This window comes from Aspergillus tubingensis (assembly GCF_013340325.1).
Source record: "Aspergillus tubingensis WU-2223L DNA, scaffold_3, whole genome shotgun sequence".
Classification (NCBI taxonomy): Eukaryota; Fungi; Ascomycota; class Eurotiomycetes; order Eurotiales; family Aspergillaceae; genus Aspergillus; species Aspergillus tubingensis.
Genome location: NW_023336277.1, coordinates 1,452,480 through 1,479,707, shown reverse-complemented (window position 1 = coordinate 1,479,707; position 27,228 = coordinate 1,452,480). Strand labels below are relative to the sequence as shown.

The 27,228-nt window shown below is 49.2% G+C and overlaps 10 protein-coding genes and 1 non-coding gene across 11 annotated transcripts; 6 read left to right on the top strand and 5 right to left on the bottom strand.

Moving 5' to 3' along the window:
• Positions 1-352: 352 nt before the first annotated feature.
• On the bottom strand, positions 353-1,276 carry AtWU_01685 (SDR family NAD(P)-dependent oxidoreductase; the record flags this gene model as incomplete). Its single annotated transcript, XM_035496799.1, has 3 exons — positions 353-624; positions 705-1,132; positions 1,221-1,276. 3 exons carry the CDS (start codon positions 1,274-1,276, stop codon positions 353-355), a joined length of 756 nt encoding a protein of 251 aa, XP_035352692.1.
• Positions 1,277-2,350: 1,074 nt separating this feature from the next.
• AtWU_01684 (amino acid permease family protein) lies at positions 2,351-4,237 on the top strand (the record flags this gene model as incomplete). Its single annotated transcript, XM_035496798.1, has 3 exons — positions 2,351-2,395; positions 2,445-3,644; positions 3,725-4,237. 3 exons carry the CDS (start codon positions 2,351-2,353, stop codon positions 4,235-4,237), a joined length of 1,758 nt encoding a protein of 585 aa, XP_035352691.1.
• Positions 4,238-4,666: 429 nt separating this feature from the next.
• On the top strand, positions 4,667-5,932 carry AtWU_01683 (kinase-like protein; the record flags this gene model as incomplete). The annotated part of the gene is made up of 4 exons (XM_035496797.1): positions 4,667-5,210; positions 5,269-5,367; positions 5,425-5,534; positions 5,597-5,932. The coding sequence occupies 4 exons, from the start codon at positions 4,667-4,669 to the stop codon at positions 5,930-5,932; spliced, it is 1,089 nt and encodes a 362-aa protein (XP_035352690.1).
• A 195-nt stretch (positions 5,933-6,127) lies between these two features.
• AtWU_r19 lies at positions 6,128-6,243 on the bottom strand. Its single transcript, XR_004775198.1, has one exon. It is a non-coding gene; the product is annotated as a 5S ribosomal RNA (ribosomal RNA).
• Positions 6,244-8,337: 2,094 nt separating this feature from the next.
• AtWU_01682 (intradiol ring-cleavage dioxygenase) lies at positions 8,338-9,811 on the bottom strand (the record flags this gene model as incomplete). Its single annotated transcript, XM_035496796.1, has 5 exons — positions 8,338-8,780; positions 8,876-9,041; positions 9,121-9,263; positions 9,323-9,478; positions 9,565-9,811. The coding sequence occupies 5 exons, from the start codon at positions 9,809-9,811 to the stop codon at positions 8,338-8,340; spliced, it is 1,155 nt and encodes a 384-aa protein (XP_035352689.1).
• A 2,218-nt stretch (positions 9,812-12,029) lies between these two features.
• Positions 12,030-13,150, bottom strand: AtWU_01681 (isocitrate lyase/PEP mutase family protein; the record flags this gene model as incomplete). The annotated part of the gene is made up of 3 exons (XM_035496795.1): positions 12,030-12,059; positions 12,122-12,603; positions 12,655-13,150. 3 exons carry the CDS (start codon positions 13,148-13,150, stop codon positions 12,030-12,032), a joined length of 1,008 nt encoding a protein of 335 aa, XP_035352688.1.
• A 406-nt stretch (positions 13,151-13,556) lies between these two features.
• On the top strand, positions 13,557-15,263 carry AtWU_01680 (putative MFS transporter; the record flags this gene model as incomplete). Its single annotated transcript, XM_035496794.1, has 5 exons — positions 13,557-13,688; positions 13,742-13,802; positions 13,857-14,028; positions 14,093-14,361; positions 14,425-15,263. The coding sequence occupies 5 exons, from the start codon at positions 13,557-13,559 to the stop codon at positions 15,261-15,263; spliced, it is 1,473 nt and encodes a 490-aa protein (XP_035352687.1).
• Positions 15,264-15,424: 161 nt separating this feature from the next.
• Positions 15,425-17,870, top strand: AtWU_01679 (Zn(II)2Cys6 transcription factor; the record flags this gene model as incomplete). Its single annotated transcript, XM_035496793.1, has 4 exons — positions 15,425-15,738; positions 15,791-16,108; positions 16,170-17,068; positions 17,143-17,870. The coding sequence occupies 4 exons, from the start codon at positions 15,425-15,427 to the stop codon at positions 17,868-17,870; spliced, it is 2,259 nt and encodes a 752-aa protein (XP_035352686.1).
• A 574-nt stretch (positions 17,871-18,444) lies between these two features.
• On the bottom strand, positions 18,445-19,996 carry AtWU_01678 (flavin monoamine oxidase family protein; the record flags this gene model as incomplete). Its single annotated transcript, XM_035496792.1, has 3 exons — positions 18,445-19,208; positions 19,285-19,585; positions 19,676-19,996. 3 exons carry the CDS (start codon positions 19,994-19,996, stop codon positions 18,445-18,447), a joined length of 1,386 nt encoding a protein of 461 aa, XP_035352685.1.
• An 804-nt stretch (positions 19,997-20,800) lies between these two features.
• Positions 20,801-23,519, top strand: AtWU_01677 (Zn(II)2Cys6 transcription factor; the record flags this gene model as incomplete). The annotated part of the gene is made up of 8 exons (XM_035496791.1): positions 20,801-20,850; positions 20,949-21,007; positions 21,080-21,265; positions 21,340-22,079; positions 22,152-22,425; positions 22,487-22,641; positions 22,723-22,903; positions 22,969-23,519. 8 exons carry the CDS (start codon positions 20,801-20,803, stop codon positions 23,517-23,519), a joined length of 2,196 nt encoding a protein of 731 aa, XP_035352684.1.
• A 2,546-nt stretch (positions 23,520-26,065) lies between these two features.
• Positions 26,066-27,176, top strand: AtWU_01676 (similar to An12g05240; the record flags this gene model as incomplete). The annotated part of the gene is made up of 2 exons (XM_035496790.1): positions 26,066-26,433; positions 26,495-27,176. The coding sequence occupies 2 exons, from the start codon at positions 26,066-26,068 to the stop codon at positions 27,174-27,176; spliced, it is 1,050 nt and encodes a 349-aa protein (XP_035352683.1).
• Between the last annotated feature and the right edge of the window lie 52 nt (positions 27,177-27,228).

Here is a 27,228-nt window from a genome sequence, read left to right as displayed (position 1 = left end):
ATTATTTCATTCTGTCTTTCACTTAGTTACGATTACAGAGCCTTGGATGGTAACAGTAAGCAACTATCTTTGCTATTGCCCTAGAACCGATAGCGAGGGATGTATCTGCGATTTAATACACCACTCTTACACTCCTCCGCGCTGTCACCCCCAGGATTTCTTTAAGTCGGGACTTTATCACTCTTCGTCATAAATTCAATCGACCGTATCCGCGCACCATCGATCCTCCCGAGCCTACTCCAATCAGGAAACGAGGTTGTACAGCATTAGAAACAGCTAAGAGTCACAATCATCAACTCTATAGCATGAGGATATATCCTAGCTACCAACTCATACAGGAAGATCAAAATTATCACCTCAACCCACCCGCCAACAAAAGACTCTGTCCCGTCATATACCCGGTCGTAACTAGCATCAAAACCACATTAGCTGTCTCCTCCGGCGTCCCCAACCTCCCCAGCGGAATCCCCTTCACCACCTCCGGCACTGCCGCAGCATTCGGAATCATTCCCGTGTCCCCAATCATAGCAGGAGCGACATCATTCACACTGATATTATACTCAGCCAATCTGGTAGATAGGTTCTTCATCATGCCGGTGAGGCCGCTTTTGGAGGCTGCGTAATCTAAATATCAATTTTAAATAATTAGTAATATACTCTTTTCTTATGCGCGTATATTATATAGAAAAGTGGGTGCAACTCACGACACCCATTAATCCCACCACCATACGCCGCAATCGACGACATGAAAACAATGCGTCCCCAGCGCTGTGCCTTCATGTGCTCGACCACGCCTTTGACTAGGATGAACGAGGCGCGGAGATTAGTGGTGATCATGTCGTCGAAGTCCGATAGATCGATGTCCCAGATATTTGTAATTCGCTTGCCGGTCCCGGCGTTGGAGATGAGAATGTCAGGGCTGTGGCCATCATGTTGGGCGATTATTTGGTCGAATAATGAGGTGATGTCGGTAGCGGAGCGGAGGTCGACTTGGTGGATGGAGATGCGGAGATCGGGATGGCGGGTTTGCAGATCTCTGTGGAGAGATTGTATCGCGGCGACATTGGTGGAGTATGTGAGGGCTAGGTGGGCGCCATTTTCGGCGAGTTTGTGGGCGCAGGCGGAACCGATACTGAATTTAGGAGTTTGTTAGTCCTAGTGCTTCAATCTGGGGGCTAATCAAGGGCAAAGTTCCATGGAAGTTATGGGAGAAAACTGACCCTCCTGAAGCGCCAGTGACTAGGGCTAGTCGACCTCGGATGTCGTTTGCGGACATTTTTTGGGATGGGCTGATTACTAGTGCGTGTCGGTATGTATCTTGATATCGTATATCTGGGATAGCAATCTACTATTTTCTCTCAGGGAGAAGTCAGAGTGGCCAGTGGTGCATTATCAAGAGCCAGATAGCAGAATACCCGCGCTTATAGTATCTCGGAGCTCCTCCGGGACCCACATGGAGCTCCTCCTGGCCCAGGAAGGGGTCTGTACTCTGTAGGGCCGCATGAGTAGGTCCTGGCCCCTGAAATGGAATGTAAAAAAAAAAAAAGATTTTTGAGCTGGACAAAGAATCATTTTTAAAGGGTTAGCGTTGTATCTAGAAGTGAAAGAATATGGTGATACCGTATCGTCGGAGTTAAACATCCAAGCCACGGGGATAATACTTTGCAATGATTGGATAACTGTAGTCAGTATCACACTGCAAAGAGCGTTCCTCTATCTCCCCCTTATCTTCGTTTTATGACTGATTGTGAAATTTAGCCACAGTAGCCTTTGAATCTGGAATTGGCGGGTTCCTTGAATGGTATAGTGAACCATGCGATCAACTGATAATATATTGCAGCCTCTATCACTGAAGTCGTGCCCATAGCGACTAATCATATCTCGATGTACTTGTGATGACTTGACAGGGATCTGTGTGTGCTTGGTGACACTGCTGTACTCAGGGGCTCTCTGATAATATTATTGCAACTTCTTCTCTTTTCCTTTTTCCTTCTTAGACCCACCCAGTTGTTGTAAGCGTGATGTTGTCCTCACTCACCATGGGATTGTCTGCCTTTGAAAGTGCAATATCGCTGCTTAGTAAATGGTTTGCCCATATAGGATGAGTGTGGCTACAGAAATGATTTATTTGACGAACATGTTCTTTCGACCAACCGGCTCTACAGACTAGCCGGAGTCAGCCATTCAGCGCATTAGACTAAGTGGGAAACAGATTGCTTGAAAATTAGTGCTTACGATGAAGTGGAGAGGCGAATAATAATGCCACGCCATTGGTTCGTGTGACTCACATTTATATCCCTCATCGTCGTGCTGTCCCCTTCATCAATTTGGCCCACCTCAACTATGAGCCATGGATCGTTTGCCACCAGAGCTGAAGCTACATGTGGCAGGTGCGGTAAGACTGCTACTACCCTCTCTTTGGAATTTCCTAACTTGGCGTCTAGGTGAGCAACGTGTCGCGGGAAGCTATGCGAGCCTTATCACAGGTCAACCGTCAGTGGAGTCAGATCGTCGCGCCCATTCTCTATAAGAATATTACACTACCGCTACGATCCCTTGAGCCTCAGGATCGCATTCTCCAACTTCTAGACGTCAGCCGCATCTTACCGCATGTTAAGAAATTAACACTCCTTGCTAGAAGCTACTCCACTAACCTACCGGTCCCGGACGAAAGCATAGGCGATTTTCTGGAACAAACCCTCCCTGAAGATATCGATGTTTCACTACTGTGTGAATTTGTAGGTGATTGGACCCCGACCATTGCCCTGGTGAAGCGGTTGCCCTGTCTGCAGCAGCTGAGCATCCTGGCTTTCGCACGTTATGCTAAGCTTCTGGATGTCGTCGCGGAGGTGCATCCATCCTGTCGTGTGTCTATATTCACGCTTAGTCGGTTTTCTCCGAGGTGGATTCTCTATTGGTCCGAATGGCTTCGTTCTCCCGTGCTACATGCGGTCACAGTCATATGCCATGATGAAAGACATATGACAACCTTTAAAGAGGATCCTGATCGTGCTCTGTGGGACCTTCTCCATCAAGCACGGCAGATAAAGTATTTATCGCTGCAAATTAGTGTCAAACCCTTGGACTGGATAATCTTAGAATCTACAAGTTGGTCCCCGTCCCAGCTGTCAGAGGGCGAAATCATCGAGACTCCGCGTGCGAAGCTAGAGACGCTTTCGCTACCCTTGATCACGAAAATGACTGCGGCACAGCTGCAAAGGTGGTCCCGGATTACTGATCTGGCATATCTCACCGAGTGGGCGGCGGGTACCATCGAGGAAATGACTGCCTTGACGGCCATCACTGAGCTGCAGCCTTTCCGGGCATTAAAGCGGTTAACGCTTAGACTTGACCAACCAAAAGACTCTCCATGCTGGCCAAGGGCAGTCAAGAGGATGTTTCGCTCACTCCCACCATTGAATTACCTCTATCTTGTGGGAAGATATAACCCAGCGATACTTCCCACCGCTATTCTGAAACGACACGGCCCCACTCTGACCGAGCTGAAGTTGTACTACAAGCGGTCACAGTTTCAACGAATCGACGAGGCGCGTCCACGCCCACTTAGAAAGCAGAGTGCTCCCACGTTCCCTCCAGCCGTCATTGCCCACATTGCAGCCTGTGCCCTGCTCTGCAGACGCTGTGTATCTGCGTGCAGCGATACCGAGGCCACCCGATCGAGGCGCAAACATACGACGCTCTGGCGAAGTTCCCGGTCTTACAGACGTTGGATCTTGTCCTCAATTGCGTGGCAGCAAGCAAGGCCGACGGGACGCCGTCTCTGCCGCGGGAGCTGACGGCGTACGAACAAGAACTCTTCCCATACCGCTTCGGCCAGATCTCCAAATGGACCATCCGGGACTGCATGATCAACTCGGCCATTGATGAATCGCTGGTCAAGGCAATTTTCAATCGCATCCTAATGGGCCAACAGGGTCGCTCTTTGCAGCTGCTCCGCTTACATCCGCACCTTGGCAAGTTCGAGCCCTGGATGAGCACGGACATGCGCAACCGTCTACCAGTTAGTGCAGGGGAGATGATCAAGGGATTGGCGGGGGCGTGGCAGGTCGAGTGGCCCAGATATGGTAAACCGCAGTTGGAAAACCGGTTCAGGCCCAGTCGTGATCATGAAGCTGTAATAAGCCCCGAAGATGGCGAGATCTTCGAGTCAATTTGGCCGTCAACTCGGGAACCCAAGACTTGGCCCCTGGAATGGTGTAGCTGGCCTCTGCAGTAGACTATGTTGGTCAATGGGACTTTCTATCTGACCATACTGGTAGGCTGTTACTCCATGGGAAAAGGCATACGGTCAGAAGTTGGCTCAGACAGCCTAGGCAGAAATGCGTGCGTGTCAGGATGTCGCAGATATTTCCTAGCTGGGAGGGTCGACTTAACCACGGCGAGCCTCGTGGCCTCGGAGAACGTTGAAATGTACTAATTCGCTTTGTTCGAATGAGACGACATTCGAGTACTTATGTATAGTCCAGCCTCAGCCAGAGAAGGTGACACCTGATGTTGCGGAAGCAAAGCTCATCGTAGAGTTACTTTGCGGCTAGACTAAAAGTGGGTGGTTAATGCATACGGAAGGCAGGCACAGTAGGGCGCGGTCGGCTGCAGGGGCTGACATTCTGTAAACACACGCGCACACATGCACACACATGTTAAAATGAAGCCATCATGTCCGCGTTTCTTACGTTGTCCCTGGCGTGTAACATCGTCAGGCTTTTCCAATGTTTATCGTCCGAAGTTCATCTCCGCTGCACTATCTACTGCCGTATCCGCAGGGCTGATCTGCCAAGGCGAAAGAGGTACGCGATACCGACTTGTCCGACCTCTCGGAACACCAGCACGCGGCAACACCTCCAACGTGTGGTTAGCGATAGACGATTCTAGACCTGATGCTGAGTACGTTATTAAAAGGCCGCCTGGAGACAACAACGACAGTCCATGGTCCACCACTGCTCTCGCTGCATTCAGGCATGAATTAGAGATGCAAATATTGTTTGCACAGGATTCTATGATTCGCAGACTCGTGGATTACGTTCCTGAGTCGGAGCCTGCTGGACCAATGTTGGTCCTTGAAGCATTCACAGACTCGCTCTGGGATGCTCGAAATGCCCGGCCGTTCACTACGAAGGAAATCAAGTGGATTATGAAGGGGGTACTCCTTGGTATTTTTACGGTCCATATGAAAGGCCTCGTTTATACGGGTAAGACTGAATGTCAGATAAATTCCCAGAATTGGTTACAAAACTAAGCATGTCCTAGATTTGAAGATGGAGAACGTTGTACTGGGAGGGTTTGATTCTTCCAAGCCCAATGAGAATTTCCGTGATGTGATCGTTAGACTGGCAGATTGCGGTTCTGGTATGGGTCATTCCTTCTCCCTCTATCCTTAACCAGCAAATCTCACATATTTAATAGTTAGCAAACCATCTACCAGAGAGATCACCTCCCTCACATATCGAAGTCCCGAGGTCCACTTCGGGAGACCTTGGAGTTCGAGCACGGATGTTTGGTCCTGGGGGATAATAGTTAGTGAATTCTCTTTCGGATGTCTTCCTCGCGTTGCTCTCTCTGACGATATCACCTACAGTTAGCCCAATTGTTCCAGGCCCAGGTGGACTTCATATCACCTGGAATGTATGATTCAATCCGAACTGGAACTATGACAGAGAAGCGAGATGCCATTCGCGATCAGCTCGCAGTTGACTTTGACTTGTCATCGCTGCCATTCTATGCTGAAGACGAACAATGCGCCCGGATCCTGCCTATCCCACAACCAGAAACGGCATACATGTGGGCAAACACCATGGTAGAGAAGGGCATTTCGCATGAGGATATCCAATTTTTGGTGGAGGTTCTACACCCAGATCCAAATGCTCGCCTTACGGTGCGCGAGATCCTCGAAAGTGGATATCTGGACGGCTAAGAGGGATTAATTTCTGTTCTCACCATGCATCGCCGGCGCCAAGTCGGAAATTATGGGAGCGCCCGCGAAGTCGTTACGGATTTTGAAGTCTCTACAAGAGCGGCTATCACTTTGGGCATATGTAAAATCGAAAAGTGTTCAGACCTGATTACTGATAGCAATCAGAGCATTGTGAAAGTTCAAAAATAAGAATAAAACATACAACAGAAGGGATTCGCTGGTGGTCACCCACCCAACTACTAACCTCCCGGCGTGTGGCTTGAGTACGGCTGAGCGGACGGGAAGCCCTATTTTCCACACCCTGTGGTCGTATGTACTAGATTATTTCTGTACGCAGCATATGTCATTCCAGCGACAAATTACTATGATAAAGTACTTATAATTTACCCAGATGAAGTTCCATAAAGTCGCCATGTACGCCTAGCTGAATCAACTCTTGAATTACTGCGTGACATGGTTGAGAAATATCATGGGATGAATGGGCTGATACAGATCTAGATTTCTATTCATCATCATGAAAGTGAAATAAAAGACTGGGATATTACCTTTCGCTGCCCGAATCGACGCTGGATGTTCACATGTGGGCCTCCACGTCGGCTTGCGTTCTTCCATTCCTCTAAGCCCAAATATTGTGCAAGACTGACGGAATTGAAGGCTACCGAATTGTTTTGTTTAGCCAGTGGCCCCGAAGTTAGAGCTAGGTGACGTCCACAGGCGGAAAGCTGATCCGGTGCTTGCGCATCTATTTCATCACCTACGACATGATGTCGACAGACGTTCCATGTATCTTGTGATGACTTACAAATAGAATAACTTCACCTCCCTTTATTGCTTTGAAAGTTCAGCATTCACCCTCTCTTCCAGCTATCTTCCACGTTCTAACCGCTAGACCCAAAAAGAAATATCGCGCCTATCCGACGGCTGCCCGAGGAATATGTCCGAAAAGTTATCAGATTTCGACATGGCCCCAAAGCCTCAAACCAGGAGGCCTTTCAACTCAATGCAATCTATGTTGACAAAGCTCCATTTGAATCACAGCCTGAGATTCTCATTTAGTGCCCTGCCTCCGAGACTGGTGGAAAACATATTCAAATTCCTCTCCGCCCCAGATCAGATCTGTTTCGGACTAAGCAGCAAATATATACTATGGTGTCTCAAGTCCTATCTTGAGGAGCAGAAAACCCAGCTTTATCAGCTTCTCCCCGTCGGAAAACGAAAGGACATATTTGCCAAGATTGAACAACAACCCAGAGTACAGTTGCTACTTCGACTCGAGAGCGATCGTTGGAGATACTGCAGTGACTGTCAAGTTCTCCACCCAGCTTTTACCTGGCGGTCTCTACGCGATTTTAAGGAAACGCATACGAAGCAATCGAAATGTTGCTCTGGATGTTCCGTTCTAAAAGGCAGTATACGCTGTATGCCATATGCTGGCGAAGTTGACATTTGCCCGTGTACCAGAATCACATTCGTTGATAAACTGGACTTGATACGGCTATGCAAAAAGGAAAAAAGGTTCGTTCCTGTCAGCAATGGAAAGTCCAGTAGCGTTCCTCCCACCCAAAAGCCGTATAAAGATTTCCAGCATTCCTGCGTGTTCAACGCAAACCCTTCGTTTAGGGTCAGAATCAGGACTGATCTTTTGTTCGATGATACGCACCAGAGACTGTGCCTGTACAATTTTTATGAGATCTACACTGTACCCGGATGTCCTTTGAAGAGCTTGCGATCTATCACCATCTGTCCACACAGGAACATAGTGGATTTTGCTCGGCAAATCTTTCATGAAGGTGGCTCAGGATTTATGGGGTGGGAGAAGAATCGCTCAACCCGCTCTGCAAAATTTAGTAGTTGGGCGAGGTATGAGAATGCAGAAGGTTGCTACTACTCCATGACGATATCAACAGCAAGAGACTTGGGAAAAAGTGATTGGCCTGATAAAGCTTGGACTCGCCAATCTTCTCGTCGAAATTCTCCTAGCGGGAATGCTTAACTGAAAGGCGTCATTCGATCTGATAATGTTTGAAAAACGGTCATCTATCTGCCTTTCCTGATATGTGCTAGTATGACGCACAGCTTGACTAAATGTTATTCTACACAAGACTTTTTGGATGACCTAAGGCAATAGTCATTGATCTTAATTCGGTAACAGAGAGACTAGGTATTCTCTTCGCTTTTACTTGTAAAGATCGAACAATACCCACGTTTAGGTTATTAATCCTCAGAAATTGATGAAACCGTGCAAGTATACCGTTATATTTTGACAGTACCGTACTGCCTATCAATTGTACATTTTTATCCTGTATAACGTAGAATTTTCGGATATCCCCCTTCATCTCCGTCGCTAACCCCAATGGCTAAGAGCAAGTCCGCCATTTCAATCTTTAGACAACCATCGCTAAACACTAAGCAGAACCCGTAGCAGCAGCAGATGCACTCGTGCTCGAAAGTGCCGCAGCAATGTCTCCCATACCAGCCATGCTCATCTCAAAATCATCATTGACCTCACCTCCATCCTCAGTCCAGTACCCCTCAGGAGACAGCGAGTCATCACGCTTGACATTCACTCCGATCGAGATCCAAGCGAAGATACCGTCCGAGACACTGTCACCGAGAAGAACATACTCCATGAACGGGTCAGTCGTGTCTGCCTCCATTTGCAGAATGTCATCGTCGGCATTCTCAGTCAGACTCTGGGTATTGGTCGAGTAGGGACTCGTCTTCTCGACCTCGGTAATTAGGTCCTGGTCGAAGAAGATCTGGCCCACATGCGACGAGTGGCTGTCGTACATGCCGGCTATGGTGCCGTTGGGAAGGATTTTGGTTTCGTTGGCGGGGTGGGTTACGACTATGCATTTAACGTTTATTAGTTTGGAAGCCTTCCAAAAGAGCCAAGAGGTAAATGGAAAGATAACGATTGGGGAGGGGTACAGGTGTACGTACCGTGAATGTGAACCGCTCGGCCAGAATAATGCCCGGGGAAGATCGACTCGAAACGTACGACTCCGTCGTCTCCACTGGGCTGGACGCCGCGCAGGAAGGTCGTGTTGATGTTACCTTGGTCATTGGCGTTTCCGTTGCCGCTCTCGACTACACCGGAGTAGACACCCTGTTTCCCGTAAAGTGGGGTAGAGGTTAGAGGCTCAGGCTCAAACTGAGATTAACAGTGATATTGGGGAGGCTCATACGGTTGCGTTGCAATGCCAGATGTCCGTGTAGATGTTAGGCAAAGGCTCGCAGGTATTAGTGTCAATAAGCTGGATATCCATGAACAACGGCACACCGGCCTGGTCCTCGGCCACGTTGCGGCGGATGAGCTCTCCGGCGATGTCTGCAGCGTGCATTGTAAGGGTTCTTGTTCCAGTCGAAGGAATAGCGCAAAAGACATACAGTAAGGACCCTGAGTCACCTCGGGCTGGACGATGCAGGTGCCGCCGGATGCGAAGATGACACTTGGGTCAGTTGATGGGTTGACACCGGTCAAGTTGGAATGGTGATCAGTGGCGAGGACTGAGTCCAGATCACGAGCCTTGATGTATTGGGGGCCTAACCTATTAGTTGGGACTGTACTGGGTGTGGAGAAAGTGGTATCAATTAAGGGAAGGAAATGTCCCTTCTAGCTCAATACTTACTGGACAGTCTCCTCTCCTGACGCAAGTGCTGAAGGGCATTCGCACGCCGAGCGACATTACTATCTTCAACTCCACGAGCCTTGAGGGTGGAAGCACATTGAGCGAGGCTGCGTGACTGCACAGGTGCACGCTTGAGGAACGCCGCCCGTTCAGCAGCTTCATGCTTGACATCGTGTCCCGGATGACCAAGTCCCAGAGACGCCAGCACGGCGACGCTGATGATCAAAGGAAAAGAAATATGAACCATCTTGACAGGTGTCTGGAAGGAGTGAAGCTAGCAATTGAAGAATGAATTCTAAGCTGCAATTGATCGGCTCGATACTACCTAGGAGCTCATGGTCTTTATAGGTCATTTTTACTCCAACTCCAACTCCAACTCCAACATCGGCGACAATGGAACCATCTAGGTCTAAAAGCGAACGTCATCCCGTCCCACACTCATGTTTCGATGTTTGGACCCAAATACATCCACCAGTCAAATCCTCATCTTGAGCAATCTAAAAGCTGGGCTCGCTCAGGGCTGGTTGCTATGTCTCGGTGCCTATTGAACCCCTCCTGTGGCATATTGTTACTGCAGCACACGCGTCCATGAATTGCGCCATAATGAGGTGGATAAAGCTCCAGTTCTTGTTGTTGGCTACTCCAGCTACTGGGCAAAATTTCTGATAGAAATTGATTTGATGCCAAGTCAAAGCCAAGGCATACAAAGAGCCGATCTGCAGGGGTGACGAAGTTTCCAGTCACGGACGTACCCACGGTCAGGCGAAGAAGTATTAAGTGATGATAGTAGTTTGGATGTAGAAAACAGTGATACCACCTGAGAAGTCACCTTATATGAGATATACTAATGTCATATTTTCGATGCTGAACAACTTAAAATACTTCTTACGCGCAGTGGCATTTCATAGAGCTCAGTACTCGGTTCAAGCCCTATGCGGGAATTTGTAACTCGAGACTGCCGAGAAGAAAGGGTTGATGAGTAATCGGGATCTGCGCATTCCGATCCCCCCCACGGCCCTCTGGCCCAATCGACGCCAAGATATTAGACATTGGGGTTGATCAATCAATCGGCATCACAGCTTGCGTCACTTTTGCCCAGAAGCAGCAGCATTTGGCAGAAAGGTATATAGGGTACCTGCGTGACTGCTTTTGCGCGGCTATTACCAATTACCCGTCGATAATTGGAGTCGCTATACACTTCGCACTAGAGATGAAGGCCTCAAACACAGCGGGGACGTGGATACTATTTGCCACAGGCTGTTTACCTAGGTCATTTTATATACAGTGATATGCCCTGTCGCAAAACCACTTAATAGGGGGGACTGCAAATCGAGATGTCATAATCTTGGGAAAGCTTCGGCTAAAGTCTGCTTCCGAGTACTAGAAGAGTAAACGTAAGGGCAGCCACCAAAGTATGTCCTTCATATTCCGAACCTGGAAATACTAGGTCCGGCTGACGAGTATTATCGTGGGCCTCCAAGTTCCGTCCCCACCTAGTAGAACTGGATATTTCGAAGTTTAGCTCTGTCCCTTAATGCGATTAAATGGATGTTTGTTGGGCATTCTTCGATATCATGACTGATCCGAGTAGACCCAACGAGATACGCCCTGTCGCCTTGGAGAAGAAGGTAATAGTACTGTCCAATTCCTATTATGGGTTCTTTGAGTGGAATGGAAGCATCATGATATATATTATCGTGGCGTGTGAGAATCGAACAGATGAGGATACAATGAAAGAGAGGTGATTAACAAAGGATATCTCGTGACTATCATCTTCAGTGACAAGTACCCTCGCATACTTCACAACGTTGGCCGCGAAAGCCGTGCTATGACCGCTATTCGGGCCTTGTTAGTCACCTAAATTCCCGAAGATTCGCAAATATTACTATAGCAGCATTTGCAGTATTGGAATGTTAGGATAAACCGTAAAAGAGTTTTCATGACTAGACTATAGTTGCCTGAATATACCAGTGCAATCAATACTCTGCTACTATAGCAACCGGGCTCAATCTACACAGCCACAGTAATGTGGGATTTCTGGCGTTCGTCATTGGACAGTTGCGTTTTGATCATAGTATTTCTAAATCCCTAGCCATCTTGCATCGTGTACTGATAGCCCAATATTAGGTTAGGGTAAGGTAGTATGTCCAGCTTCTATGAACTTGTATGTTAGATACTCCGACCCCCAGAAGGTGAAAGTTAAAAGAGATTCATAGCCTGCACATGTATCTCAAATACCCGAAATAACCCCACTCATACCCAAAATAAGACCAGCCGCTAGACTTCATAAAATCGATATATAAGTACTACTCCATTTATGGGATATGTAGTTCAGAACACATTTCACAAGGAATTAGCCCAGAACCCACCACCAGTATTGCTTGAAGTTTAGAAGAAAGATAACTACACTTATGCATCTTGACCTGATATATGATCTTATCACTACCAAATTTCGTCTCCCATCCTCACTCGTACTTATATCTCTCCTCCAATTCCTGTGAGCATTACCATTTAGCAGAAGTTACTGAAAGCGAAAAGTATGAACCATAGCACTCACCCAGTACTTATTAAACCCAACACCTTCACAAACTTGGTCATATGTCAGTATCATAGGCGGCGCTCCAACCGTCATGCTCCGCTTCAACCCATCAAGGGCTTCGCGGAGTCCCCGCAAATGCGCAGCGACCAACGTCCACGGATACGCCACAGCGCAGAACCCCAATTCCGCGAGGTCCTTTGCTGATAGGTTTTCGGTCTTACCGCCTTCAATAATATTTGCGAATGTCGGAATGCCCACTTCTTGCACGCAGCGTGTCATGGCCTCGCGGTCCGGCAAAGCTTCAACAAAGACTGCATCGACACCGAGACGGCGGAACTCGTTTGCTCGGGACATAGCTTCGTCCCACCCGTGGATGAGAGCATCCGTCCGTGCCAGAATAAATATATCTAGACCCTGATTTCGCGCGTCACAGGCGGCTTTGATCCGAGCAAAGGCTTCCTCGCGCGACACGACGCTTTTGCCTTTCGTGTGGCCGCATCCTAAAAGGGTTAGTATGTCATACAAGAATAGAAAGAGAATATCAGGCATACTCTTAGGCCATTGCTGATCTTCAATCATAACGCCAGCCGCACCAGCAGCAGCAAAGCTCTCCACTGTCCGCTTGACGTTCAATGGACTGCCATACCCCGTGTCGCCATCCGCCATAACAGGAACTGACACCTGCCGGACGGCATCACGAATCTTGTCGCACATCTCAGCCATAGCAATGTACCCCGTATCGGGGAGGCCGTAGGAGCTGGAAACCGCGTACCCGGCAAGGAAGACCATGGGAAACCCGGCCTCCTCGACCAGGCGAGAGGAAAGACCGTCGTAGGAGCATGCGTGCGCAAGGATCTTGTTTGGGTCTCCATGTGCCTCGAGCATCATCGTACGGAGACGAGATGCCTGAAGCGATGGGATTTTGCCGCGCACGTTTGGCAGTTTGACAGTCACATCCTGCGTGATGCCATTCTGGGGTCCAATACCTGGTTCGTGAGTCCGCAGGGAGTCGAACTGGAAAGGGTAAGGCACTTCGCTGGTAGACATGGTCAGGATTGGGTTTAGCGTTTATAGAGTAGGCCAAAATACTTCAGTTGCAAGACAATTGGGCTTGGGACAACGTGGGCGCTCACTTGACGTTTTATGAGGCCCTCAATTCGCCCGCGGATATTTCAAGTGTCGGGTATTTGGCAACATCCGCGACCCCGCTCCGCGCTGTCGGCAGTAGAGAATAGAAGTATCATTTTCATGTTTTGATACATGAACCCCGTGGGGAAATGCGATCTATTCCCCTGGTTGGCTCCAGATTGCGGGGAAGGCCATGTAGGCTCTCTTTCTACATTGGAATATAGCACTGTGGTCCTATAAAAAGGGCCATTCAGCGCAACATGGATTTTGCGGTTGAGGAACTACAATCAATCATTCCTATCTTCAAGGCATAACTTCACACAGTATGAGTCAAGTCTTTAAGCCTATCGATGATCCAGATTGTCAGCACATTGAGGGGGTAGATCCAGATTGCATGGACAATTCGCTTCAACGGGTTCACGTCAGTCTAGAACGACAAAGGTCAATCGTTCAGAAGGTAAGCTATTCATTTCATGTGATATAAATTGAGTGAAGCTCAGTTCCCGAAAGTTTGACCGGCGTCTATTGCCGCTCCTTTGCATCTTGTACATTTTGTCATACTTGGACCGCGGTGAGTGTACCATGTCTCAATGAATGTCCTCACATGGCTAATTTCTTTCCGAAGGCAACATCGGCAACGCAAAAATTGCTGGACTCCAAGAGAGTTTGCACCTCGATGACTCAGACTGGTCCTGGGTTCTGAACAGCTTCTATCTGTGCTATACTGTCTTTGAGTGGACAAACCTTCTGTGGAGACTATTTCCCGCGCATTATTATGTGGCAGTTTTGTGCATTTGGTGAGTAGTCCCTGTAATCGTATCAAGGTCATACAATATAAATTAAAACATTGTCTGAATACAGCTCGGGTGCTGCTGCCATGTGTAGCGGAGCAGTCCACAACCTTGGTGAGCTTATTGTGTGTCGGTGCCTGTTGGGTGTGTTCGAAGCCAGTTTCGGTGCTGGGGCACCTTATTTCCTCTCTCTGTTCTACCAACGACATGAGCTGGGGCTCCGCGTGTCGGTACTTCTAGGAATGTCTCCGATCGCGAACTGCTTTGCCTCTGCACTGGCATATGGCATTACTCAAATTCGGAATGGACTTGAGCCATGGCAGTATCTCTTTCTGATTGGTGAGTCTCGTTTGTCTCTCCAGAGCATCCATAAGAATTTTTGAAGATAATCTTTGAATGCAGAAGGGGCACCTACCGTGCTAATCTCCATTGTTGTGTTTTTCTTCCTCCCGGATAGCCCCGGGTCGGCTCGGTTCTTGAATGAGCAGCAACAAGCAGATGCAGTTGGGCGCCTGACAACACAAGACCGCACCGCAAAAGACCGCGTGCATTGGAAGCAGATATGGAGTGGTCTCCTGGACTATAAGAACTATGTGCACATGATCATACATTTCTGTTGCAATTATTCGTTTGCGGGTCTGTCCAACTTCCTGCCCACTCTCATTGAAGATATGGGCTACGTCTCCGTCCACGCTCAGGGCCTCACAGCCCCTCCCTATCTGGGATCTTTTGTTTGCTGCCTGGCAGCCGCCTTCCTGTCGGACCGATTGGGTAACCGAGGCTTAGTAGTGGTAGGATTTTCGTCAATAGGCTTGGTTGGCTATTTGATGCTAGCCTGTGTTCACGATGCTAGCGCAGACGGGGTACGGTATGCAGGTATCTGGTTAGCAACATGTGGAGTGTTCCCGTCTCTCGCGATTAACATAACCTGGTTACTGAATAACCAGGGTGGCGACAGTAAACGAGGAGCCGGGATGGCAGTTTTAGCGATATTCGGGCAGTGCTCGAGCTTCGTCAGCAGCTCTTTATTTCCGGCCACTGATGCACCCAACTATACGCGTGGGTGTGCTGCGGGCGCAGGCTTGACGGGCTTAGTGGTGGTTCTTGGCGCCGTGCTACACTGCAAACTCAGGCTCGAAAATGCTCGACGGAACCGGGTACATGGTCGCGTCAATGAGGAACATGCTATCGATGTGACGGAAGCTGGAGATGATGATCCTAATTTTCGCTACATCACTTAGTTAACCTCAGATGCTGTGACTAGTATGCATTAAGAATTTTGAGTGGCGTGGGGCAAGTGCACCCGAAATTAGGTTTAGTGCAATATAAAAGTGTCGGGTATTTGGCAATTGCCGAACTGCAGCTTCCCTTTCTCCTCAACATCCTCTCTTACCCCAGCATCATGGAACACAAACCCACCAGGCCATCACGCAGTCGAGCAGTAAGCCGGTACCAGTATCAGAGAGCATATCAGGCCTGCATCCCTTGTGCAAGACGCAAAACCAAATGCAAACGCAGTGACAATGCAATCGCCTGCGAGAGGTGCGAAAAGAAGGGTATCCAGTGCATGTCTAGTAGCAAGCGACCATGGTCGCGAAGCACTCCTAAAGGGAATAACCTAGATACATATTCACCCCCAGTCACCCCGGATGCTGAACCTGATTCAGCACTAAGAATGAGAGAGATCCATGATGTCGACGGTTCACGAAGCCCATTGTAGGTCCCATCTTCAAAGAAATCCTCTGTAAACAGTCACTAACCTGAATAGCGAAAGTGAGGCCCGAAGGGAAGACAGCTTAGAGCGAGACATCGACCCAGAACAACGGCGGTTGACTAGTGGAAATGAATTCTCTCAGTCAATGATGGAAACAGTGGTTTCCAACGAACAGGATGCCATGAGATTGTTATTCAAAGCAGCGGCCCCGTCAAAACGTCCCACCGAAGTCGCCACACCCCAGTCGTCGAGACTTCACAGTGACAGCAATGAGGATTATAGTTACCTAGACGCTCTCCGTGTGTGGAATGCATGCCGTTTTGTTCGGATGGGGTGGTTTACAGCCCAAGAGGCCATCTCTCTCATAGAATGGTAACTATGTCGCCCTCTCAACAAGACAGCTTCTGTGTTTTTACAAACTAACAATGGGCAGGTTTTTCACTCACCTCAGTCCGCTTTCGCCAATCCTCACCGATTTCTATGCCTCTCCTACAAATCATTTCTGGCTTGTTACACAAGAACCCTTCCTTTGCTGCACCCTCCTCCTTCTCGCCTCCCGTTATTACATTCTTCCCGGTCGCGCCGGAAGAGTACGGTCCTCGTTTATCCATCACCGTCTCAGTCAACACTGCCAGCACCTCTTGCTCCGAGTCATGCTTGGGCAGGAAAAATTCTCCAAGGCCAAAACACGAACCCTAGGTACGATAGAGGCACTGCTGCTGCTCTGTGAATGGTACCCCAAGTCGTTACACTTCCCTCCAGAGAGCGATGGTTGGGACTCGGATTTGATTATGACAGACCCGGACGTGCGCGACCCGCAGCTGGAGAGCGAGCATGAGCCTTCTGTCTCGCTTCAGTGGCAACAAGAAGTCATTGAGCCGACCAAGCGTCTCGAGCGTATGTCCTGGATGATCCTCAGTGCAGCTGTCGCCCTTGCCCATGAGTTGGGGGTATTCAGAGATGAAGTTACGTTGCCGCCAGTCCAGACGCAGACTCGATCAGACAGCAGAGTTTATCACGAGACCCTGGAATTGAGGCGAAAACGACTTCCTTCTCTGCTGTTAGTCTATTCAGACATGGTATCCGCACGGATTGGATGTGACTCGCTCATTTCTTTGGACCCCAACTCGCCGAGTGTTCTCCTGTCTGCGGATGACGAATGGTGGGCGCCGATGCGGTTGTGGGTAAGGCTCATGCAGATCTTCAGGTCTATAACGTCGACTTATACCGCCATCTTGAAAAAAGCTAGACCTGGTGCTTCGATCAGGTCTCTGATTGATGCGAAACGTCAGGAGCTTTCTGAATGGAGATCTATCTATGAGTCAATCACCGGTATGTTGGTTTGTTTACTCCGCGATCGTCATCAGTGATTCCAGCTAGCGCGAGATGTACTAAGGTTCCTGTAGTAAAACAGACAAACTTCAGCAACACCCTTTTCATTGATTACCAGCATGTCCATACCATACTTAACTCCATCGGCATGCAGGAGATGCTCACCCTCAACTCTCCGCGAGACATCAGTTCTCCGTGTGGATATACCGATGCCGTCATTGATGGGTGCACCCAGATCCTCGCCAAAATATCCACACTGAGCCATAGTGGGCTATTGCGCTATATGCCCGTTCGTATATTTTTCCGGATGGCTAGTAGCTCAGTTTTTCTTCTAAAGGGGTTGGCGTTAGGGACACCCCGGGTGCGACTTTCTTCAGCTCTTAGAACACTAGAGTCCACAATCGAAGGGTTACAGGAGGTATTAGCCGAGGACGAGCTTCACTTAGGTGGCCGATATGCCAAGCTCCTTGAAATCGTGGTGGCCCGTCTCCGAAAATCCCTCCTTGATGCATCCTATGTTTACGGTGATCTTGGAGAGGAGCAGATCAGGAGCACCAACAGGCAGGATTGTATGGAAGATGTGAATCAAGAGGCCTCCTTACCGATAAGAGACGAGAATATTGGCTTTCATATACAAACATCGGGTCCTGAAGAAGGACGAGACCTTTTCAGCGATGACCAATGGCTCTCCCTTCCCTTCGACACTTCCATGGCTCCTTTTGGGTCATTCCTTGGCGACCTGGGCGTCTTGCCCGATCCTATCGACACGGATCTAGATTTTCTATGGAATTTGCCGCCTTGATGACCGACCCATATAGCTTCACATCGTGAATGATATGGTAGCCTAGGGAGCTATTTACTACCTTCACCTGATGCTTACCTTCCACCTGGCGGATTACCAGCCAGTATGCGCGCTATTTTCGAGCTATGCTGGGTCGAACTTTCACTCAGATGGGGAGTGACGATGGCATTCTTCGCCATCAACTGCAGATGATTCTCCGGCAAGGGCTTGGGAGCCATGGACAGCAAATATATTCCGCTTGCTATGAGGGTATGGAACGATACTGTATCTTAAGATAAGGACTAGTCGCAAGTACTCCGAAAGGTGGCATATTACGAAGTACTATTGAAGCAACTTGCTCTATAAGGGCATAAAGTGTAAGCTAAACTATGATCACATCTGGACGGTAATGGATGCGACTGGGTAATACACGCTTTCAATCGACCCCAACAGGCATTTGTGATGCTGCGCTTCGGACTTGTTCATCCTATTCAGGGTTGTGGTACACGACACACCTTCCTTGACATATTTATAAGGCTACCCAGAAACACGAAACGATGATGAATTACATCGCCCTGCCTAATGTAGAAAGAAATCACAGACTTGCCCTTCCCCTTCCACCCAAGGCCTTAATAACCTCCGCTGCCCCAATCTCACCCGAACACAGCGCACCCTCCATATACCCCCTCCACTCATTGCTATACTCAGTTCCAACAAAATGCAAATTACCCACAGGCTTGCCATAAACATCCGCGAACCGCGTCATATGGCCCAGTGCGGTGATCGGCGCCAGCGCCCCACGACTATACCTCTCATGCTGCCAAACCTGGTCAAAGACCTCAATGGGCTTGTACACCTCGTGATCGTTGTTGTCACCGGCGTTAAATACCTTAGCCAACTGCTTAATGACCGCCGCTCTTCGCTCATGAGGGATGAGCTTGCCCCACTTCCTACCCTCGTTTCCATTGACAAAGCAGGTCAGAGAGTAATGACGGACTTCATCAACGGAGGTGTCCCTAGCCAGAATTACCGGACCGCTGTACGAGGCGAAGTAGCCGTTGAATCCGCTATCGCGCCACCAGGGTCGATCGTAGCAGACAATGGCTTTGTTGTAATCGCCCAGCACGGTGGCGTTGGTGACTTCCTGCACTCGGGGCGGGAGAGGAGGTTGGATGTTGAGCTCTTTGTACATGGTGCTAGGGATGGAGAGGATGCATTTGCGCGCTGCAAAGGATTTGCCAGTTGTTGTTTTTACTATTGTGTGGGTGGATAGATCCTCGATTGTGGCGATCGGGGACGACAGGTGGATGTTGGAGGGGCCGACGAGGGATGCAAGGGCGTTTGCAAGGGATTGAGAGCCTAGATAGTGTTAGTATGTGAGTACTTCGTTGTCCTGTTCGAACTGGATTGCAAGGGACAAGTTAGGTTTATTCACCATCCCTGAACCGCAGATGCTGCCCGCCGCTCGAGTCATCCGCACGGATAGCCAGAAGACCGTGGTTACAGCGGCAGTAATCGATGAACCAAGCAGCGGAGTATTCGGATGATTCCAAACCATGCATAACCCGCGCCCAAAGATTTACCATTTTGATTGTCTTTGGTCCCGCTCCGAGACCACGAATGTATTGCTCGAGGGTGACATTGTCATCATCAGCCCGAGGAGGGCCAGGTTTCAGCGACTCGGCTTGGATGTGGTCGCGAATCTTTGCCAGATTCTCCTTTTCTTCTGTTGTCCACTATAGCCGATAACGATAGAGAATATATCAGTTATTAATTGTCTTCTTGGGGTATGTCACTTCCTTGGACTGATCCAGAGGCACACTAACATCAGATGGAGTGACCCCGAACGGAAACTCGAACCTCTCGTTCGCAGCTTCCTGCATAATCGCCCTTCCTTCCAGTCGCTGCTCTACAGTCTTCAGACCAAACTTCTTTATGTATGCGCCTACCCGCTTTTGCAGGTTGACGTTGATCCAAGCACCACCCAAGTCAGCGTACCCTCGACCAGAGGCAAGCGGGACACTCCAGATCTTCCCGCCAATGCGGTCGCGTGCTTCCAGGACGACGACTGAAAGGCCAGCTTGTTGAGCTGTAATAGCAGCTTGCAGGCCAGAGAAACCGGCGCCTACGACGATGAGGTCGAACATGGTAGCGATGATAGAGAGGCAAACGGGAAGGAATGAATATCCTGAGGGGACTTTCAGGAGATACGAGGATAGAATTGACAAATCATGTGTATTGTCTGGCAACTACAACTCAAGTTTTTAGGATCTTGAGCTTCCTTTAAGGCTCTATGGTGGTGGTTCAATGGGAGACGATACCACTGTCTCTTGTCTCGGAACCCACACTCATCTCGGGTGTCTCGATCCGACCCGAGCCGAGGGCCCAGCTTGCCAGCTTGTCACGCGTCACTGTACATACCTCCACGACGCAGCGGTGAGAGGTAAGACATAGTCTGGTATGTGCACTAAGCTCCTCGTAAATTGTCTGAGGTCTTAGGCACCTCCCGGGCGACAACTAGTGGGGTCCTATCGTGGTTATCTATTCACAAGGTGGAATCCTCCCTAGCCCTACGGCTGCGATAGATGTAGAGTACACGGTCGCACATCAATGCGCCCGGTTACGATCGATAGATAAGATAAGACGGGGGCTTCGATATCCTGTCAGAGCCCTCGTATCTTGTCTGGATGCTAATGAACCAGAACCCAACTTGGTTCTCTCCACGATTCTGAACTTAATTCAATCAGGGGTGTCTTAACCGAAACAAGCAACGCTTTCCCCGCGATTTCTGACCAGTGCGGGGTTAAGCACAGCTCAGCGAACGAGTTCTCGAGTTGGCGCCAGCTGACGATAGCCCATAATCATCAAGGCTTACCCCTCGATCTCAGCACCTTCCAGATGTCTGAATCGTATGATCCAGTCCTTCAGTCGCGCTTGAGTCTCTTCAGAAGATGGCAGATGTCCGGAATACGTCACGGAAGCTAAAGCGGACGTCAAACGCGTAAGGCTCGCCCTCTTGCTCCCTGCCAGTTCGCCGGAATTACCTTGACTCAGATACTGTTCGTCCTTATCGCTAAACCTGAAACCACAAAAATACAGATGTATCGCGTGTCGTACCAGCAAAATTAAATGCACCGGTGAAGAGCCATGCGCCAACTGTCAGCGCAGGCGTGTCGAGTGTCGTTTTGTAGAAGGTGTGAATAAAGTCATTGTTACTGAGAGGTTCGTAGGTTATCCAATGTTAGAACATGCGACATATAAAACTGACAATCGGGCCGTGAGGATGGATAGATATCTCCGAGAACTGCAAAATAGAGCTCGCAAACGCCAAGGGCAGGATACGGAGATCCAGCCGGACCGACAGTCGATTAAGCGGACCTCAGCATCGGCATTCGGATCGGATGCAGATATTGATGGTACGATGCCAAACGAGGTCTTATATGTTAATGCACTTTCAATCCTACTTGGCTAACCTTTACAAACTCCAAAGCATCTCCGTCTGCAGATAATCTGACACAGCTGTTCACAGCAAGGACGATATGGACTAGCCCATTCACGCTCCCATCGCGAGTGATAAAGAAGAACGATAGCACCAAGCGAAACTGGAGTACGTCTGTCGTCGCCAATACTGATCCCTTCTTGGACCTAGCTAACACAGTGAAAATACTAGCTTGGCTTGCCCCTACCTCAACTTGGTCGTTCACAGCGCGGTTGAAACTCATGATTGCAGAGAAGCTCCAGATTGTATCGCACTGCAGCGGACCAGATCTATTCGACGGTGACCTCTACCCAATTCACTGGAACCCCCTTCCGGTGAATGAGCACCCTAATGTCAGCAACCTTCCTTCAATGGACTACGCACTCTACCTGTTTAATACCGTCAAATTCCATCTGGGACATAACTTCCGTCTACTCGATGAAGCCAACTTTTTACACCACATCAAGGAGTTCTACCATGGAGACGCAGCAAAGGAAGCAGGCAAGAATCGGCTATGGTTCGTTCAGTTTCTACTAGTTCTTGCATTTGGGAACGCATTCTTGTTGCCAGTGGGCTATCGTTCAAGTAGCGACAATAAAGAGCCACCCGGGGCTAAGTTCTTCGTGAGGGCTATGAGTCTCATGCCCGATCCGACAACGTTATCCCGCAGCGGATTTGTGGCTATTGAAGTGCTCGCATTGACAGGGTTGTATCTTTATTGTATCGATCACCGGTCTTCAGCATACTCTTATGTGAGTCTACCCGAACATATAGTATTGATCTCCTCTATTCTCATGCTAATAGGGCTAATCGCTTTTCATCAGGTAGGACACGCCATCCGCATTGCACAGATGGACGGTATGCATACTCAACTGCCAGAAGATGAGCTTGGAGCAGAAACTGTCGCCCGATCGAGGGATCTTTGGTGGACGCTACACGTTTTGGACCGTCACATATCGTCGTCAGTTGGTGCGTCCATGACACTTCAGGATAGCGATATCACCACCCTGCTTGATCCACCCGGAACAACAACGCAGAGCAATGCCACGCTTGGCCTTCTGGTGAGACTGTCGCATCTTCTATCATATATTCTGTCAAGTATGATAAGCCACTCCCAGAAGAAAGGCCGAATAAGACTGAGTCGGCTGACGCCTGAAAGCTATATACAAATGTAGTCAGACTCAGCTGGGGACGTTCCTCGAAACCACACGATCAATCTTACAAGTCCTTGCGAGTCAAGCCCAAGACATCGAGAATATCATGGAAGTGAAATTCCAGAACTCAGTGGATGCCATGTCGAAGGGAACAAGACACGTTACACTGCTATATCACCAGGTTTATTTCCCTACGTAACCCTCGAGAGAGTACATTGCACTGATAAGATCCGAATTACAGTGCGTAATAGTAGCTACGCGCCCACTGTTGCTATCGGTGCTTAAAGAGCGATTAGACCGACTCGGTCACGGACCGGAAGACTGGCAGAGCATTGTGGCCCCGACCGATGGTCTGATCTCGGCAGGCATCAAGTCGGCAATCAAAACGCTGCAGATACTGAAGGACGAAGACAATCTACTCGGTGGGTTCAGGCTCTTCTAAAGCAGTTCACGCAGACCATGAAGTCCAATTGATCTAACGCACTAGACCTAGATGTCTTCCTCCCCTTTGACATGGAGTTCACCTACGGAGCAGCAATGCACATCGCCATGGCCAAAGCTGTCTTTCCCAACGTCACCGAAGGCGAAAATGAAAACTGCATGAATGATATTCACTCGATCCTCGACCAAATGATCCAGCGTGGAAACAAGCTCGCAGCAGCGCGAAAGTCCGAACTTGTACAGCTTGAAAAGCTCTTCCAGGAAGTCGCAGAGCGCATCGAACGGCGGGGACTTGAGACACTCACCCTGCCCACATCTTTAGCGCCGGTGCCACCGCCCTCCGAGCTGGGCTCCGAATTCATGATGGCAGGACGTGTCGAACGTCCTCAAGACTCGGCAGATCTGGCAGCTTGTTCAGTGCCTTTGAACTCGGTACCAGGGTCCCCATCTGTTCTGGCTCAAGCTTCTAGCCTCGGCTTTCTAGATAGTATTGGGATTTCCTCGTACGAGTTCTTCTCGCTGGTAAACCAGATTGGGCAGACGGAGGGGTGTAGTGTTCTAGATGCAAGTGCACCACCATGGGATGGATCCATGTAGGTCGCCACGATGAGAAACTGCCAGAAAGACTTTGCCATGATTCTTGAACCGAATTCGCGACTATTTGTGAACATATACCCCCATAAGTTCATCTAGATCTCTCGTGGCCGAGCCGATTTACGCATACAGTGCTTTCTCTAGTGCCAGTGTATGTCTCTGCATGGATTTCAATACCGATGGTAGTAGACCTTCAGACAATAATGTCCAACTCAGTCCGACAGTTGTAGTTGCAAATATATAAATAGAAGCAACAATCAACCCGCAAAATCCAATTGGACAATTTCACCTATGGAATCCCTCGCGTTCGCGACTCCACCGATCGGCTTCCCCATCCGACGGGCCCGCAGCAACCGAGATAACCAACTACAGTTGCCTCCCCACCATCACTGCCAGCGACAGTGATAAAAGTTTCGCCGAATCATTCTTCGACCCTCCGTCCACGGATAACCATGACAACTTAGGACTTTCTACAGCACAGTTGTCACATTGCCGGTCTGTATACATCAACTTTTCATTTGTGTATATTGGAGGAAGAGCTGCAGGTGGGTCTAGCAGCCGCGTCGGGTTACAAACCCGAGACTCGACATCGGTTTCTAGATACTACCGACGAACCCGAGCTGTGACAACCACCACCCGAGACATCTGACTCATCATTGGTTGTTTAGAGTTAGACCCGGGGTATCTCGCATAAACCACATCCACACTTCCAATAAATGTTTACGAGGTCTATCAGGGGAAGCGGGGAGGCAGATGTGTCAGGTCACAAGCTGTGATGAGGATTGAGGCGATGTTATGTAGGTCTGTGGTTAGAGCCTGGTGGGGTATCAAATAATAATGCTGCTTGGTGAACAGTCGCTTCCTTTCTGCTTATGTCAAATAAGCTCCCATTGTTGGAATTCATATTAAGAACGGCAGAGAACTTGGATGGAGTAGCATTAAAAGAAGTGATAACGCTGGTTATCAATCTACTTTACTGGGATAGAAGCTGTCAGACCGAAAGAAGGCTTACAAGATTCAACAGGCACTACCTGAAAAGATAAACGAAGTATGGTTATGTTCACTCGCTGCACATCTTCCTGTTTGGTGCCAACTTGGCCAAGTAGCTACCAGATTGAACCTAATTCAATAATGACCTTGAGGCCCATTGGCCACTGTAGATATTGTTAGTATGATGTTTGTCAGTCATTGCGGACAACTGGCCCCTTCCAGGGGAGATTAATATTCACATTTACCTATTCGCACTAAGGCCCACTAGAACTTCTCTAATTACACCGAGAGCTAATGATTCAGAGATTATAATGATAGGGACAAGCTTCTCAGGTACAGCTAGCGTTTATGTACAGTATACCATGTTCGGTGCTGGGGTTCCCGATGAGGATCGTTATTGTGGGGCTCCGGGTGCCTTTTTTAGAGGGTGTCTTGACTAGTAACGAGTAATTATCATGGTGACAAGGGATCAATGCTTGCAATTGACTGGTAATAGGCCACCTTATGTATATCCAGAAATATAAATATGTGGCAGCTGATACTCGTTGTGTCTGATCAAGATTGAGGGAATGTGTCTATGCTGGAGCGGGTGGTATCTACAGAATGCGCTAGGTCTCAACTCCCGAAGATATATACGGATCAATATAGTGGAATGACAGACTAATGGGTTAATGCTTGCACTGTTTGCAATTGGAAATGCTACGACGGTCTACACTCCTTGATGGCCCTCGTGTCGGGAGAACAACGCGGTATCTCGGCCCGCTACCGATTAAGCTTGTACCGCTGGTCCTATCTTTCCGTGATCTTGATCTTGGTTGTCAATCCTCGTACCACTAGATAGCTATCGAACTTTACTGGCGGCAACTGCGGTACGCCCGCTATTTCCTTCGCGCATCGGCGTCGTGCGTCCCTATCAATCTATGGTGCGCTATTCCACTAGCATGGATCATGAGAACAGAAGACGTAGGGAGGGCTTTGAAGATGATAGGCAAGGCAGCTGCGAGACTTGCCTCTATTATCTCGTCATGATCTGTGGCTTCTTGTGGTTCTTTTCTCCATTTGGAAAATCTATCCTGTATAGAAATCCATTGGCCAAACCAGTCCGGCTCATGAGTCTAGATCCGAGCCGATTTTGGGAGGGATAATCAGCTGGATACCGGTTTGCTGTTCCGATTGATCAGTCGGCATTATCGGGATGCAAGACGTGCAGGTCCTTGAACATAGAATCATGATTGCTTCCCGACAGCATTAATGAGATGCCGGTAATAGTACACAGGGAGTGTACGTTCATTGGCTATCTGGAGATGCTATCTCCTATCTGGCGCTAAAGCAGATGCATGTTATGCTTCCCATGACGGCTCGGGTCCTAAGCACTCCGCTCAGCATACCCCGGACTTGGCATATCAAGACTTCATTTGATCTATAAGTATCCAGATGAGATCGCGGTTAGAGACAATTTCTATAACTCAACAGAATCAATCGCACTTGAATCAACACTGCCATTCATCGCCCAACTCTCTCTACACATATTGGGATCATATCTATCCACAACCTACACAATGGCCCCAGCAGCCCTCGTCTCAACCTACACCCCACCCCCGGTTTCCGGGCCCAAGACCAAGAAGGCCACACGCCCCACCAAGAGGCTCCCTCAGTCCCTCATTGAAGGCGCTAAGGTCCCCCAGAAGCGCACCTTCGACCCAAGCGAGCACTTGGTCTACCAGCCCCCGGAGAAGATCCACAAGATGGCCGACTTCGGCCTCGAGAAAGCGGGCATTTCTCCTAACGCTATCTCAGAGCCTTTCCGTCTGTTCACGGCCGAAGCAATCAGCCAAATGCGCGCTGAGATCTTCAGCGAGCCTGTGCTGAAAGATTGTCAGTATGCAAGCGATTTCTGCGCAAGCATGGTTAGGGGCATGGGACACAAGTAAGCTTACACCTTTCAGAACAACCTAGCCCCATCCCATTAGACTAATGGTCATAACTAGGCGAGCCCCCTTCACCTACGACGTATGGAAATCTCCTGAACTCCTGTCCAAAATCTCCGCTATCGCCGGTATCGACCTAATCCCGGCCTTTGACTATGAAATCGCAAACATCAACGTCGCCATCAAGGACGACGAACCACCTTCATCTCAAGCCAGCAACTCCTCCACCAAACCCCCCGGGGATGACGATGCCCCGGCATTTGCCTGGCACTACGACTCCTTCCCCTTCGTCTGTGTAGTCATGCTTTCCGACTGCACCTCCATGGTGGGCGGCGAAACAGCTATCAAGCTCCCCAACGGCACCATCAAGAAGGTCCGTGGTCCCGCACAGGGCTACGCGGTTGTCATGCAGGGTCGGTATCTCGAGCACCAGGCTTTGAAGGCCCTTGGCGGCCGGGAGAGAATCACGATGGTGACGCCGTTCCGGCCAAAGGACGCAGAGGTGCGCGATGAGATTTTGCTCACTGGTACTCGGGCAATCAGCAATCTGGAGGAGATGTATCCCCAGTATTTCGAATACCGCATGGAGGTCCTTGAGGAGAGGGTGCGGGCACAGCGCAAGAGGGAGAGGGAAAGGGATCTTACTGGACGGCCGTTTAATGTGGAGGAGACAAGGAAGTGGGTTGAGGAGCAGAGAGACTTTTTGGATAGTATTCTGAACGAGATGATTGTTGTTGAGTAGGGGATAGGTTATAGTGAGTTTTTTCACATTGATTATGAGCGAAGCGTTTGAT